Source organism: Hydra vulgaris, chromosome 02 (assembly GCF_038396675.1).
Source record: "Hydra vulgaris chromosome 02, alternate assembly HydraT2T_AEP".
Classification (NCBI taxonomy): Eukaryota; Metazoa; Cnidaria; class Hydrozoa; order Anthoathecata; family Hydridae; genus Hydra; species Hydra vulgaris.
In genome coordinates this window covers 47152501-47165701 of record NC_088921.1, presented here as the reverse complement: position 1 = coordinate 47165701, position 13201 = coordinate 47152501, and the positions used below count along the sequence as shown (strand labels likewise).

General features: G+C 26.9%; 1 protein-coding gene across 1 annotated transcript in view; it reads right to left on the bottom strand.

Annotated features, from left to right (window-relative positions):
- The window catches only part of LOC100210403 (apoptotic protease-activating factor 1), a 100588-nt gene that overhangs the window by 19389 nt on the left and 67998 nt on the right, over positions 1-13201 (bottom strand). Inside the window, 2 exon segments of the mRNA XM_065791134.1 lie at positions 7819-7938; positions 8124-8237. Coding sequence (XP_065647206.1) covers positions 7819-7938; positions 8124-8237 — 234 coding nt within the window.

Genomic DNA, 13201 nt, shown 5'->3' with positions numbered 1-13201 from the left:
ACAAAGATTCTTGGTTGGAAACTCCCTGGAGAGGATGGAGAGGAACCAGCTTCCTTTGAGGAAGCACATCATCTAACACTACCTTCACCATGATCTGTATCCCAGAAAACCGCTTAAAGAGTTGGTGTCTTGCCCCCTTCAAAACAAAACTTTTAGGTTCATTTTATATTGTTTTACATGTATATCAATCCCGTCATTTAGTTGTCAAATGGATATAGAATGTTAATTAGAATTTCATTGCAAAACTAATTTTCAAATACCCCACTACACCAAAAGTTCCATCTGTTCCCTTTATCATGTAGTTGGACAAAGATGATATTTTTTCTAGATTATCCTGCATTGAAGATGGTGCTAACTGTGAGTTTGGATGTCTCCTCTCTGGAGTCTTGGTTCCTTGGAGGTTATCAAGGTTTGTTTTGGGCAAGTTTGGATATGGATTTGCTGAAGAGAAGTCTGGAATCTAGTAGGTTAAAGATGACTGAAGACAATTTGGAGGATGAAGTTTTTATACATGATCAGATGACAGGCTGAAAGATGTTGATTGGTAAAGTTGATGGAAGGTTTGAGTTTTCTGCATAGAGATCTGAAAGACGAAAGAATCAGGAGAAACCAAATGTTTTTGTTAAGGTTGAATCTGTTGAACTGTTAACATTGACTTTGCATCAGATACAACAGAGAGTGAACCTAGTTCTGATGACAATAATTTTGAAATACCCCAGGAAAAGACTTCAGAACAAATTTTAATTATGTCTAAGGGTATTTTGTCTAAAACTGCCAGAACTGCCATTGGCATGGGTATCAGACCTCATCAAGCAAATGATTTAATTACTTCTATTGTAAAGCATCTGGTGGAGATATAGACAAAGTAACATTATCTAAGACTTCTGTACAAGAATCTCAGACAAGATTATACAACAGGACACTGCTGCAATCAGAGCTAACCTAAAAAAGAAAGTTAAAGAAGCTAATATGCCGATTATTGTGCATTTTAACGGAAAAATTATCACGGATTACACAGGCTCAACAGAAGAAACTAAAGATAGACTTTGTGTTCTTATAAAGCATGAAGGAGAGACACATCTCCTTGGTGTTCCAGGATTAGCTCATGGGACTGGTGAGGCTCAGTTTGAAGCAATTCAGAAGTTGCTGGATTCTTATGATATTAGTGAGTGGATACGTAGAATATGTTTTGACACTACAGCTTCAAATACTAGACGTCTCAGAGGAGCTTACACAAGGTTGGCTTACTTTAATGACCAACCATTGCTTATGTTGGCATGCAGACACCATGTTGGAGAAATCCATATATCCCACTTCAGTTCTAAAGTTACAGGTAATGGAACCGTTGGACCAGAAAACCAACAAGATCAAGAGAATGGCAGACTTTATTGCTATCTTCTACACTTCCTGGTTCCTTACTTGTGAGTTTTCTGACTCGGCTTCAGTCAAGGTAAAATGGACAAAATATATAAAAAAAATAATTAATGGTGGGATTTCATTGTGAAGTATGCAACATTCATTTTAAAAATTATTAGTATTAGAAGTAATAAAAATGTATTGTATATATGTTTGTACTGCTTGAATAGAGGAAAATAATACTCTAATTAATTTAAATTTATTTTAGGATCAGTTCAGTTATTGGCAAATGTGCCACTATGCCAAGATTGAATATGCTGCTGAGTCAGTACTGAAGTTGTGGAGAAACCACACTTGGTATCTAGACCCTTCTTTGGTAGTAATGGTCTTGGCTTCCAAGACAGTAATAACTTGGCGCAGATGGAGGAGATGACCAAGGTTCTGTTTATCACAGAAAGAAAACCACTCGGAAGAGATAAAGTAATGACGGAGATGCCTCTAATGCATGTTTACCTGAAGGAGAAACCTTCCTCATTAACGAATTTCATCAAGAAGGAGAGTTGGACTATGTTCAACATTCTAGGCCTTACTATGGAGCAGTGTATTTGGATTGAACAATAAGTTTTCCCTGATACATCAAATTCCAGGAGTTTGTGAACTCCATTGATGTTGTTAATAATTGCTCTGAGTGGGCTGTCAAGCTCACCTAGCAGAATGTGGAGAAAGCCAAGAGTGAAGACAAACTGCAGCATCTCCTCCAGGTCAAGAATGCTTGGAAGAAAGCAGTTTGCAGAAACAAAGCATCTTACAAAGAAAAAAAGCTTTTAAATTCTCCTACTAATGAAGAAATTGAAGTTTCTGTTTTATAGAACTGTTCTGCTTTGTGCATATTATTGATTTTTTTTAAAAAGAAATTAAGGAAATAGAGATCTTAATTCATTACATATTTTATTTATTGCTCTGAAGAAAAGAGAAAATTAAAAATTTCCATCCACACAAAAAGTTCTATACTATAACCAGGGGCAATTCTATGAATAAAATGAAGGGGTGAATCCTTCAAAAAGGCCAACTGCAATCCAAAAAAAAAAAAAGATCCTTAAAACTCCAAATTTACTGACTGGCCGACTATATTCCTGAAAAAACCGACTAAAAGTTGAAAATTACTTTCTTTGGGCAGGGTGTGATACCACACTCCCCACCACCCCCACCCTCCCGTAAAATCGCCCCTGACTATATCTTTGCTCACACATTAATATTACTTAAGAATATTTCTCATAATGTGTTAATATGTCAAAACATAGATCTTCATAAGCATTTTAAATTAACAATAAACAATAATGGATAATATTTACTATTCAAGCCAACAAGCCAAAAACGGGTAAAAGCAGGAAAATTTCTTGGCAAAATTTTTATTTAAGTGACTGGCAGGAATAGTAAATATTATCCAAAAAAAATTTAAAAAAATTTGTGTAAAAGTGACCCTAGAGACACTGATTAACTACTGTGTGTCAGAAAATTTCACTATGAAAAAAAATGGCCTAGGCTACTGTATATATAAATCAACACAATTGTTCATACAAATATATTTTAGAAGAAATACAATCTTTTTATTTTTTATTTTTAAAAAAAGAAGGTATTTAGTTGTTACTAGCTTTTGTAGTTGTTAGAAGCAACAAAGCAAAAAACCAAGAGTTGATGTTAAAAAAGTTAAAAGTGTACTATATCTGTTTCAAATATATATGTTTTAGGTGCCACATAAATAGGGGTAAGGGATGGGTAAAGAAGTCTTGTTAAACATTTGGAAGAAAAAAAAAACCTTGAAAAAATAGGAAAGGAACCTATTAAATTGAGTTGAATAGAAACATTTTAAAATCCTGAAAATCAATTCTAATGCTCATTAAACTTTGTGTATTCAATTTTAAAAACAAGATTTAAAAAAAAAGCGAGACTAAAAAAACTTTTTTTCTTGCCTAAACTAAAATATAGTCAGTAAGAAAGGTCATAAAACTATAATTATTAATTCTATTTAATTAAATGTTCAAAAATAATTTCTTCATTCTCTATACAAATTTGCATACTTCCAAGCCATTTGTCAAACATTTTTTTATACTCTTCTTTAAGTATACTTTGAAGTAGTGTTTTTTTTTTTACTTTTGACGTCATTGCTGTCATCAAGATTTTTTTTTATCAAGTCCAATAGCCAATAATTGGATGGAGCTAAGTCTGGTGAGTATGGCAAGTGGCAAATTATTATGATTACAGCTTAGTTAAGACAATTTTCAACGGTTTTAGTTACAAGTTAAACGTTATCATGAAGAAATTTAAGTTTTTGAGTGTCTGTTTTAGGTCTTTGCTTATTTATTTCACATAAAAATGGTTTCAAACAATTTCTTATTAATATTTAGTAATGGTGTCTCCCTTTTCAACATAACCCAAATGAACACCACCTGTTGTTTTGAAGAAGATTTAGATCATGTTTTTTGACTCAAATCTGTTGCATCTTACAATAGTTCAAAAACATTCACCTTCACCAACCAACTAGCCAACCTTCACCAACCAACTAGCGCACAGTGGGCCAAAACGTGGAAACAAGTGATTTATAAAAATGTTTTGATACAGTCATACAACCCTCGGAATTAGGGTCAGCATTCGCCAATGCCGACCCAAAAGTGTTTGCGGTCGGCAAAAAATTGCCAACTTCGTTTCATTGTTTTATGGTAAGACCTTTGTATCAAATTTTTTTTGCTGACCAGATGCTGACCTCTAAAAGATTGAGGTCGCAAATTATTGCCGAACTCAGCTTTCCTAATTCCCAGGGTTGGTCATATGATACATCATTTAAAAGCTTAAGGTAACGCAGGGTTACTTTGACATGTGGGTAACATTGACATGTGTTTGATTAAATGTTTTACCTGTCACCCGTTGCCTATTGTTTAAATTATTTTAACAGATGCTGAAGCAAGATGTTAAATGAACAAATATAACTATTTTAATCTGCATAATAATAAGTATAATTAACAACACAATATGGCGGGCATAAATTAAACTAACTTCTAGTTTTTTTGTTGCCAAAAATCTTTAGTTAAAAGATAAATAAAAACATACTTTAATATTATTTTACATGAGTTTTTATGATGTTGTTTTTAAATACCAAGTATGTAAGATTTTTTTGTAGCATTTTTTTTTTCTTAATGCATATTTCAGTTTTGGGGTAACATTGACAGAAATGCTTAAGTCACCACACGTGAAAAATTACTTTTAAAAGTTGTATACTATAAAAAACATTTATTTAAACTATCAAAAATATTACATTGTTAAAAAATGTATTTTTTACAATGAATGTAAATGTTTTTAAAACAATTTGTACAGTTAATTTTTAAATAACAACAAAAATGATTGTTTTAATAAACTTTTCGATGAACCCATAAATTTAATAGTCGAAAACATAACAAAGTTATTATTTTTTTTGTTATGCTATGTAAACTTTTAAAACGCTGTTAAATAAATAATCATAGAATATTAAGTAAAACTTTTGTTTATTTCAAAAGCATTTTTTTTAACAATGAATGTAATTTTTTTTAAACAATTTGTATTCTTAATTTTATAAACAACGACGACAACGAATGCATTTCAATAAACTTTAAAAAAAAATAATTTTTGATAATTTAAAAAAGACTAAAGTTAGTTTTTTAAAGTTAAATTAAAGTTAGTTTTTTATTAAATGATAATTAGATGTTTTTTAGTTGATAATTAGATTTTAGTTAGATTTTTTTTTTTTAAAGAGTTCGCTCACTATAAAAACATTAGAAAAGATTAAAGTTTATAGTTCGTCGCGTTGGTTTGAAAAGGTTATAACTGTATTAGGAGAATTTTTAAAAAATCTTTTAATTTTTTTTAATGTTTAATTTAAGTAATTTATATAATTACTTTTTTATTTGTTTACATATTTTTTTTTTGATTGATATACAAAAATACATAAATAAATAAAAAATAATCATATAAATATTTTTTATTTAGAAAAGATTTATTTGCTATTCTTCCAATATAAAAAAATTCAGTTAGAAACTTGTCAAACCAACACGATGTTATTCAACATTAACGTAATTACAAAATATTAAAAATAATTTGCTATTACAGTTTTAGTTCTTCAGATTTATGTAAGTTGATTTTTTTTAGAGCTATAAGTTCTAATTTTTATTTTTAAATTAATTTAGATTTCTTTTTTATATGGTTTAGCCAATTTATAATTTTGTTCCATTATCAGCCTATTTTTAATTATCTAAAGAGCTGTGGTCAAGCTTTTAAAAAAAACAATTACATGGGTGGTCAAGATGCGATCGCACAACTTTCCTGCCTACGACTGCTACTATATATTTATATTTAAAAACTAATTTTTATAATTTCTATAAATGAAATAAAAAGATTTACAAGACTAAACAAAAATTTAAAAAAATTTATCTTAAACATAACTCGCGTTTTATTAAAAAAAAAACTGTTTTTTTAAAGCAACAAAATTATAAGACACTTTTGGAAAAAAATTATATAAATTGTCCTTTATAAAAGAAGACACCTCATTTAAAAAAAAAATCAATAGTTGGTTCTTTTACCATTTTTTTGAATCACTTCAATCATTCTAGAAGGTAAAAAATCATATAGTTTTTATATGTACAAAATGTCAATTGCATCCCATGCATATGCGATGGATGATTTTAAATCAGCTAGTGAACTATATTGTTTACCATCTTCAAACACTATATGTGACAGCTGTACCCAAACATTCTCAATAATATTCAGGTCTGGAAACTTCAATTTTTTAATTTTACTTTTGTTGAAATAATCCTTTACTATCTTAGCTGTATAAACAGTAGCATTATCTTGCTGAAAAACAAAAATTCCAACACCAATGACAGATGCTTCACATTGTAAAAATTCTTGAACAATTTAAAGATAAACCTTAGTCTTCATTTTTCCATCAAAATAAAATGAATTTCTGATTTATCATGATACCCAATCTCACACCAAATCATTGCACCACCACCGCCCATTTGACGACGTTGTTGTGTTACTGGTTCTTTACGCTAATCTTGAAAATAATAATAATTCCATCTATCTGGCCAATCAAGACAAAATCTTTTTTTGTCAAAAAATACTACTTGTTTCCAGTCTTCTTTCCATGTAACGTGGTCCTTTGCAAAAATTATTCTATCATTTATGTATTTGGTTGTCAAAGGTGGTTTTTGCTGAAAGTTTTTGCATAAAAGATGAAAAGCATTATGAATAACTCGCTCAACTGTATGTAAATTTGCAATCACACCTGCTTCTGCAGCAATTTTATGTGCAGCTAATGAAGAATTTGAAGCTTGTCTCAACATCCTTCACATATCATAGTCACTTTGATGGGCGTCCAGGACTTTTTTTTATTCAATATATATGATGACTATTAATGTAGTTTTTAATCACAGTTTGCATGCATCCAATGGCTTTATCCATGTAACTAACAGATTGACACATTTTTGATAAGTTAGAAAGCACTTTTTTGTCATCTGGACTCAATGGTGCAGCATGACCCATTATTAACTAATTTGTTATTTTATACTAAATAAAAAAAACAACCTAAATTAAATTTTTGACAGTTCACAACAGTTTACAGTTAAATAATCGTCTGTGGTGTTTACATCAAATAAATATTTGTAATTGCCCAGAACTGGGGTTTGTAAATAAAACGTTTTTTGTAAAATTGTCTTTTTTTTTATAAAATACGAGTTACATTTAAAATAAATTTGTCAAAATGTTGTTTAGTGTTGTAAACCCTTTGCTTTCATTTACAATACAAATTAGTTTTTGAATATAAATGTATAGTAGAGTTTTATTTTTTGGGGTGTCTTATCATTATGTCACGCAGTGTACATGTAACAAAAGTATATCATTACAAAAAATACATCAGTTTGGTTAGAAGCAATTATAACATACGTGCAACAACAGTGTATCTTTTCAAAAAACTACTCGTAAAAAAAAATTATAAGCAACTTCTGAAACTTCTTTTATTTAACTAATATATCAAAGCCATTGTAAATCAAAAGTAAAAAAAAAGTTAATTCAAGGAGAGAAACAGTTAAACACTAATCTTAAGTAAACACCTAAAAGAGTGTTAAAGTGTTGAACACTTTTACACTCATTTACCCTTTTTATTAGTCATTTAATTAGTTTTTAAATAATCTATTTTTATTTATAAAAATTTTCAAACAAAATAATGGTAACTTTTAATTGAGTTCTTTTCTTAAAAACCTTAATATCTTGTGCACTTTGTAATTAGCAAAAGCAAAATTCATTGGATACGACAAAAAACTTGTAAATTCTACTCCCACAACAAAAAACTTTTTATTAATGGCAATAATTATTTAACATATTTTGTAAAGTTTGTTTTTAAAAACAACAACAACAAAATTAAAAAAATTAACTAACAGAGCAGCAATGATCTTCAGAACCAACTACTAGTTTATCATTAGAAGAAGACATACATGACACTTTTAATGAATGAAGCCTTAAATCAAACTTTTCAGAAAGATCTTCCCGGTTTAAAATCTAAAGAAGTCAAACAAAAAAAAACATAAATATGTAATAAAAGTTTATATTGTTCAAGTGTTTTAATTATCAAAAAATATCAAGTTGTAAACACATTGTAATCAAGGGTAGAGAAATGCAGACAACAAAGCATTGTAAAGCAAATAGTAAATAACAATACAAAATTTAAACAAAAGCAATAATACCTTGGTGTCACCATTTTGAAAGCCTATTGCTATATACTTATTTGCAAACTTACAAACAGATGCCTCACTTAGAAACGGTAAACTGGAATGCAATAAAACTTCTTTTGAAAATAACTAAAAAAGATGCAAAACTAACTATTATGCCTAATTTGACATAAAATTGATGTAATAAACTACAAAATGTCAACAAACAAATTTTTATTTTAATTTTAGGTTAAAAAGTACTACAGCTGCTGTAGAGGCAAAAAAAAAATTGAATTAGCTTACAAAAACTTTAAAATTTTATTTTACTTAAATTTTATTTTACTTTTATTTTAATTAAAAGTCTATTTTGCTATACTAAATGTATATGCAGCCAGATTGAAAAAATTGAAAATGTTGAGGGGTGGATTTAAATGGTAATTGGCTTCAGTACATACATTGATTGACTAAATTGGAAGAACATGCAAAGAATGCCACTATATTGACACAGGGTTAGGGTTTGGGTAGCACTTGCTTTTTTCATTAAACTATTTTTTTTTCTAAAAAATTAAAGAATAATTTGCACTTAGATACATACTTTTTGTTGTATATATATCTCTATATATATATACAACAGATATATACATATATATACATATATATATATATATACATATATATATATATATATATATATATATATATATATATATATGTATATATATATATATATATATATATATGTATATATATATATATATATATATATATATATATATATATACATATACATACACATATATATATACATACAAGAGATATATATATATATATATATATATATATATATATATATATATATACATATACATATATATATACATATACATACAACAGATTATATATATATATATCAGATATATATATATATATATATATATATATATACAACAGATTTTGCTTTGACAATTTGACCATGGCTATTTCAAAAAACATTTCAAAAACGCGCTGAATAAAAATTTTCTTAATTATACCTTAGGCGAAATAAATTACATCAAAACTTCTTCGCAAACTTTTTTATATTAGCGAAACGCTTTTAAATAAAGTAACATTTTTTTGATAATGATTTTTTTAAAAGTATTATTGACAATTGTATTGACAATTGACAAATCTTTTTAATTTATATTGTATTATTTTGTATTGTATTTGTAATTGTATACAAATCTTTTTAATTTATATTATATAAATTATTTGAGTATACATTTTTTATGATAAACATTATCAAAAAATAAAAAATTATTTTGTTTTTATAAACAATGACTTTTTAAGACAGCGAAAGTTTTTTAACGAATTGTAATATAAGAATCATTGAAGTTAAAAAGATAAAAAAATTCATTTAAAAAGATAAAAAAAATTTTGTTGAAAATAAAAGACAAAGTTTTTACAAGCCTTTACAATTAAATAAGTTTGATCTTTAATGCTTTTATATTAGTAACGCTTTTTAATAAAGTAACAAAACACTTTAATGAAGTTTTATATTTATAACTAATAAACTGTTTTTTTTTGTATTTGTATTAATATGTATTTTTTACGAAAAATGTTAACATTTTGAAACAAGTTTAACTAAATAAACGAAGAACAAATTAAAACAAAGAAATGGTTTTTTAATGCATAATTGTTTACTAGTTTACATTTACATGGAAACTGATATTTTTAAATTAGTAAAAAAAAACTATAATTTAAATTATGAAAAGTTAAATTGTGTGTAAAGCATGAGTATTTTTTAAGCAATCGTTAAAAGAAAATTGTTCATTTTATTTCAAGAGTGTCCGATAATATTACATAAACATTAATAAAGATAAAAAATTATTCCGAATGTAATTAAAAACATGACTTAAATAAACTAAGCATTTTGGTTTGTTGAGTTTTGTTTTAATTGGTTTTTTTTTAATTTTCTTTTTCGTTAAGTTTTTTTCTTTTTTAAAGTAAAGTTTTTTTTTAGATAAGTTTGAGTAAATTTTTTTAGCACATTTTTAAATTTTGAAATCATGTTAAAAGCGAGGTTCAAATCGACAAAACAAAGTATTTTTTGCGTGGTCATATAATTGCGGGCTATCTCACATATCCCTGTTACACACTGTATATAGAGATATATATATATATATATATATATATATATATATATATATATACATATATATATATATATATATATATATATATATATATATATATATATATATATATATATATATATATATATATAAATTAGTAAAAACACTTATCTAACTTTTATCTTTTATCAGATAAGTGTTTTTTACTAATTTATTATTGCTCTGTTCTTTAAGAACATTGAGCACTCTATTTGTAAAATACACTAACATAATTTACATATATATATATATATATATATATATATATATATATATATATATATATATATATATATATATACATATATATATATATACATATATATAAATATGTATACATATATATATATATACATATATATATATATATATATATATATATATATATATACATATATCTATTTATCTATATATATTTTAGGGTGTCACAAAATTACATAAATGTTTTTCATTTTGAACTATTTTTAGATTTTTTTCCATTTCATATGTATTTTTGTCTATTTAAACCAACAAAAACAAAAAACTTGAAAATTTTTATTATTGAACCCTTTTTTGTTTTTTTTCTAAAACTTGGCCAAAAAGGACTAAAAACATTTTTGATAATCAACTATGTTCACATTTTTAACAATTTTTTTGTTTTGTTTAGTTTAATAAAACCTAACATGTTGTTTAAAAAAAATGTCATATATGACCCCCTTGAAACCTTTTGTGTGTTTTCCCTAAAATAATCCCAAATAAACTTCTTACATATGTCTAATAATATATTTAACTGAGTTCATATTTTTAAATAGTTTTATATATAGTTGTTTATGCTAAAACCAAATAAAAATTTATACAAAAGAAATTCAGTAACCAAGACACCTAATCCCCCCCCCCTGATACCACCCGACCCCTACCCCCACCCCCCTGATTATGATACTTTTTTGCCTAAAATAATGAACTTTCAGACCTATACTTTTTAATTATAACAAAAAAGATTTATCATTACAATTTATTTTTATGACAAATAACCAAACAAATGATTGTTATAAATTAAAAATATTAAAATGATTTTAAATGAGGAGGTATTTGAAGTACTTTTTTTACTTAAAATTTCACTTATATAGTCAAATTTGAAACACATTGTTTAATATGTATTTTATCAATATAAATTTGTTTTATAATCCGTGGATGTCTGCCTGGTCCCTATTAATAACTTTTACAAGTTACCCGGTGAAAAAAAGATAGCTAGTTGACACAAGACGTGCTTAAAACATCTAAAAGATGTACTACTTTGTATTTTATACGTCTTTAACGCGCCTTTTACCCAAAAGTAGTGACTAGCTAGATGCTAGCTCATCTTCCACCGGGTAAATGATGTATCCGATTTTATTTGGCAAAAACATTATATGTATTTTATTCTAAATGGTTATGTAATAATTGGGTCTCAGCAAGACTAGATGTTACAAACTTGTTTTATTAATTATACATCTTAAAATATTTATAAAATTTTTATATAGTTAAAACATGAAAAGTATTGATATTTATTCGTATTATAATACAAGAAAACTTGAAGTTAGCTAATCCTAATATTTTGGATGCAATTGTAAATGGCATAAACTTATCTGCAAATAATAAACTGTCTAATTTCATAAAGCATCTTTGATTAAAATTCGTTTTGAAGATAATATAAAATAATGGCTACAAAATGAATTAATATCAGTTCAATTTGTATTTGATAATAAGAAAATTCTACTTACTGCTTCCATTGATAAAAAAAACTCTTCTCTTATCCAACTGTAGTATCTGGTAGGCCCTAGGCCCCAGGTGAATTTGAATACTTTTAGTAGCAAAACAGAGAAAAGAAGATTGACGCCATTAGTTGCATTATATTCATCTTAAGAACTATTGTTTACATCAGGTTATAGTTTGTGCCATATTGGTAAAGAAAAAGAAGCTAAAGCTGTTTTACAATGATCAGAATATATGAGTTTTGGTTCAAAAAATAATTTTAAATCAAAATTTTTATATTATTATATACACAAAAAGGTTTAAACTCAGGGTTTCTTTTTATATGGATTATGTAGTAGTTTCATGAAATATAAAATAGGGCCCTGGAACTGCATAAAAATACCTAAAATTAATTATTGGGAATGTGTTAAATTTTTTAAATGCATAAAATAATTTTTAATCAGACTGCCACATTAATATTAGTCTAGTTTATAATATTGATGCTTTAAGAAAAGTTACTTAAGCTAGTAACTATGTAAAATGAAGCGTCAGGCATTTCAGGTGTCACTATCAACCAAATAAAAAATCCATAGTACCACTATATTTGTAGTATCAAAATACTCAATGTGGTAATCATTGGAGAAATCGAAATGATTACTTTTTCTAGTTTATATTTGTTAAGGTAATAAAATATGTGGTTGCTAAGCAATTTAGGTATCCATAGCAGCCCAAAGTTTTTATATGACAAGTTATTAGTTTTGTCCAGTAAAAGTGAATTCTGGCCCACTGTGCATTGTTTAAATTTTCAAAAATTTAGTTTTTGAATTGCTTGTTTATTTATTTGTGGAAGAACTTTTAAGTGGTGTTCTACTTAACATAAAAGAAATTCTTTCTCCTCTTCATCTTTGAAAATAAATTTTGCATGATCTTAAATTAATTTGACAGCTCATTCTGCTGCATCATTTACAGATTTTAATGATTTAATATACTCAAAAATGTGTTGACTTTTCCCAGTTGTATCAGGAATCCTGGACACACAACAACAATTTTCCTTCAGGTGCACTTGATTTTCCTGTTACTACAATAGCCAAACGTTTTATCTACCTCTTTGGTACCAGCTTTGAATCCCAATGATACCAGCTTTGAATCCCAGTGAATTGAAGAGTACATGGGTGAAAAGAATGTTTTTTTAATGTCATTGGAAACTTGCTGTCAAATTTTATTATCTGATCTGCTTGCAGTGCTTTTTGAGAT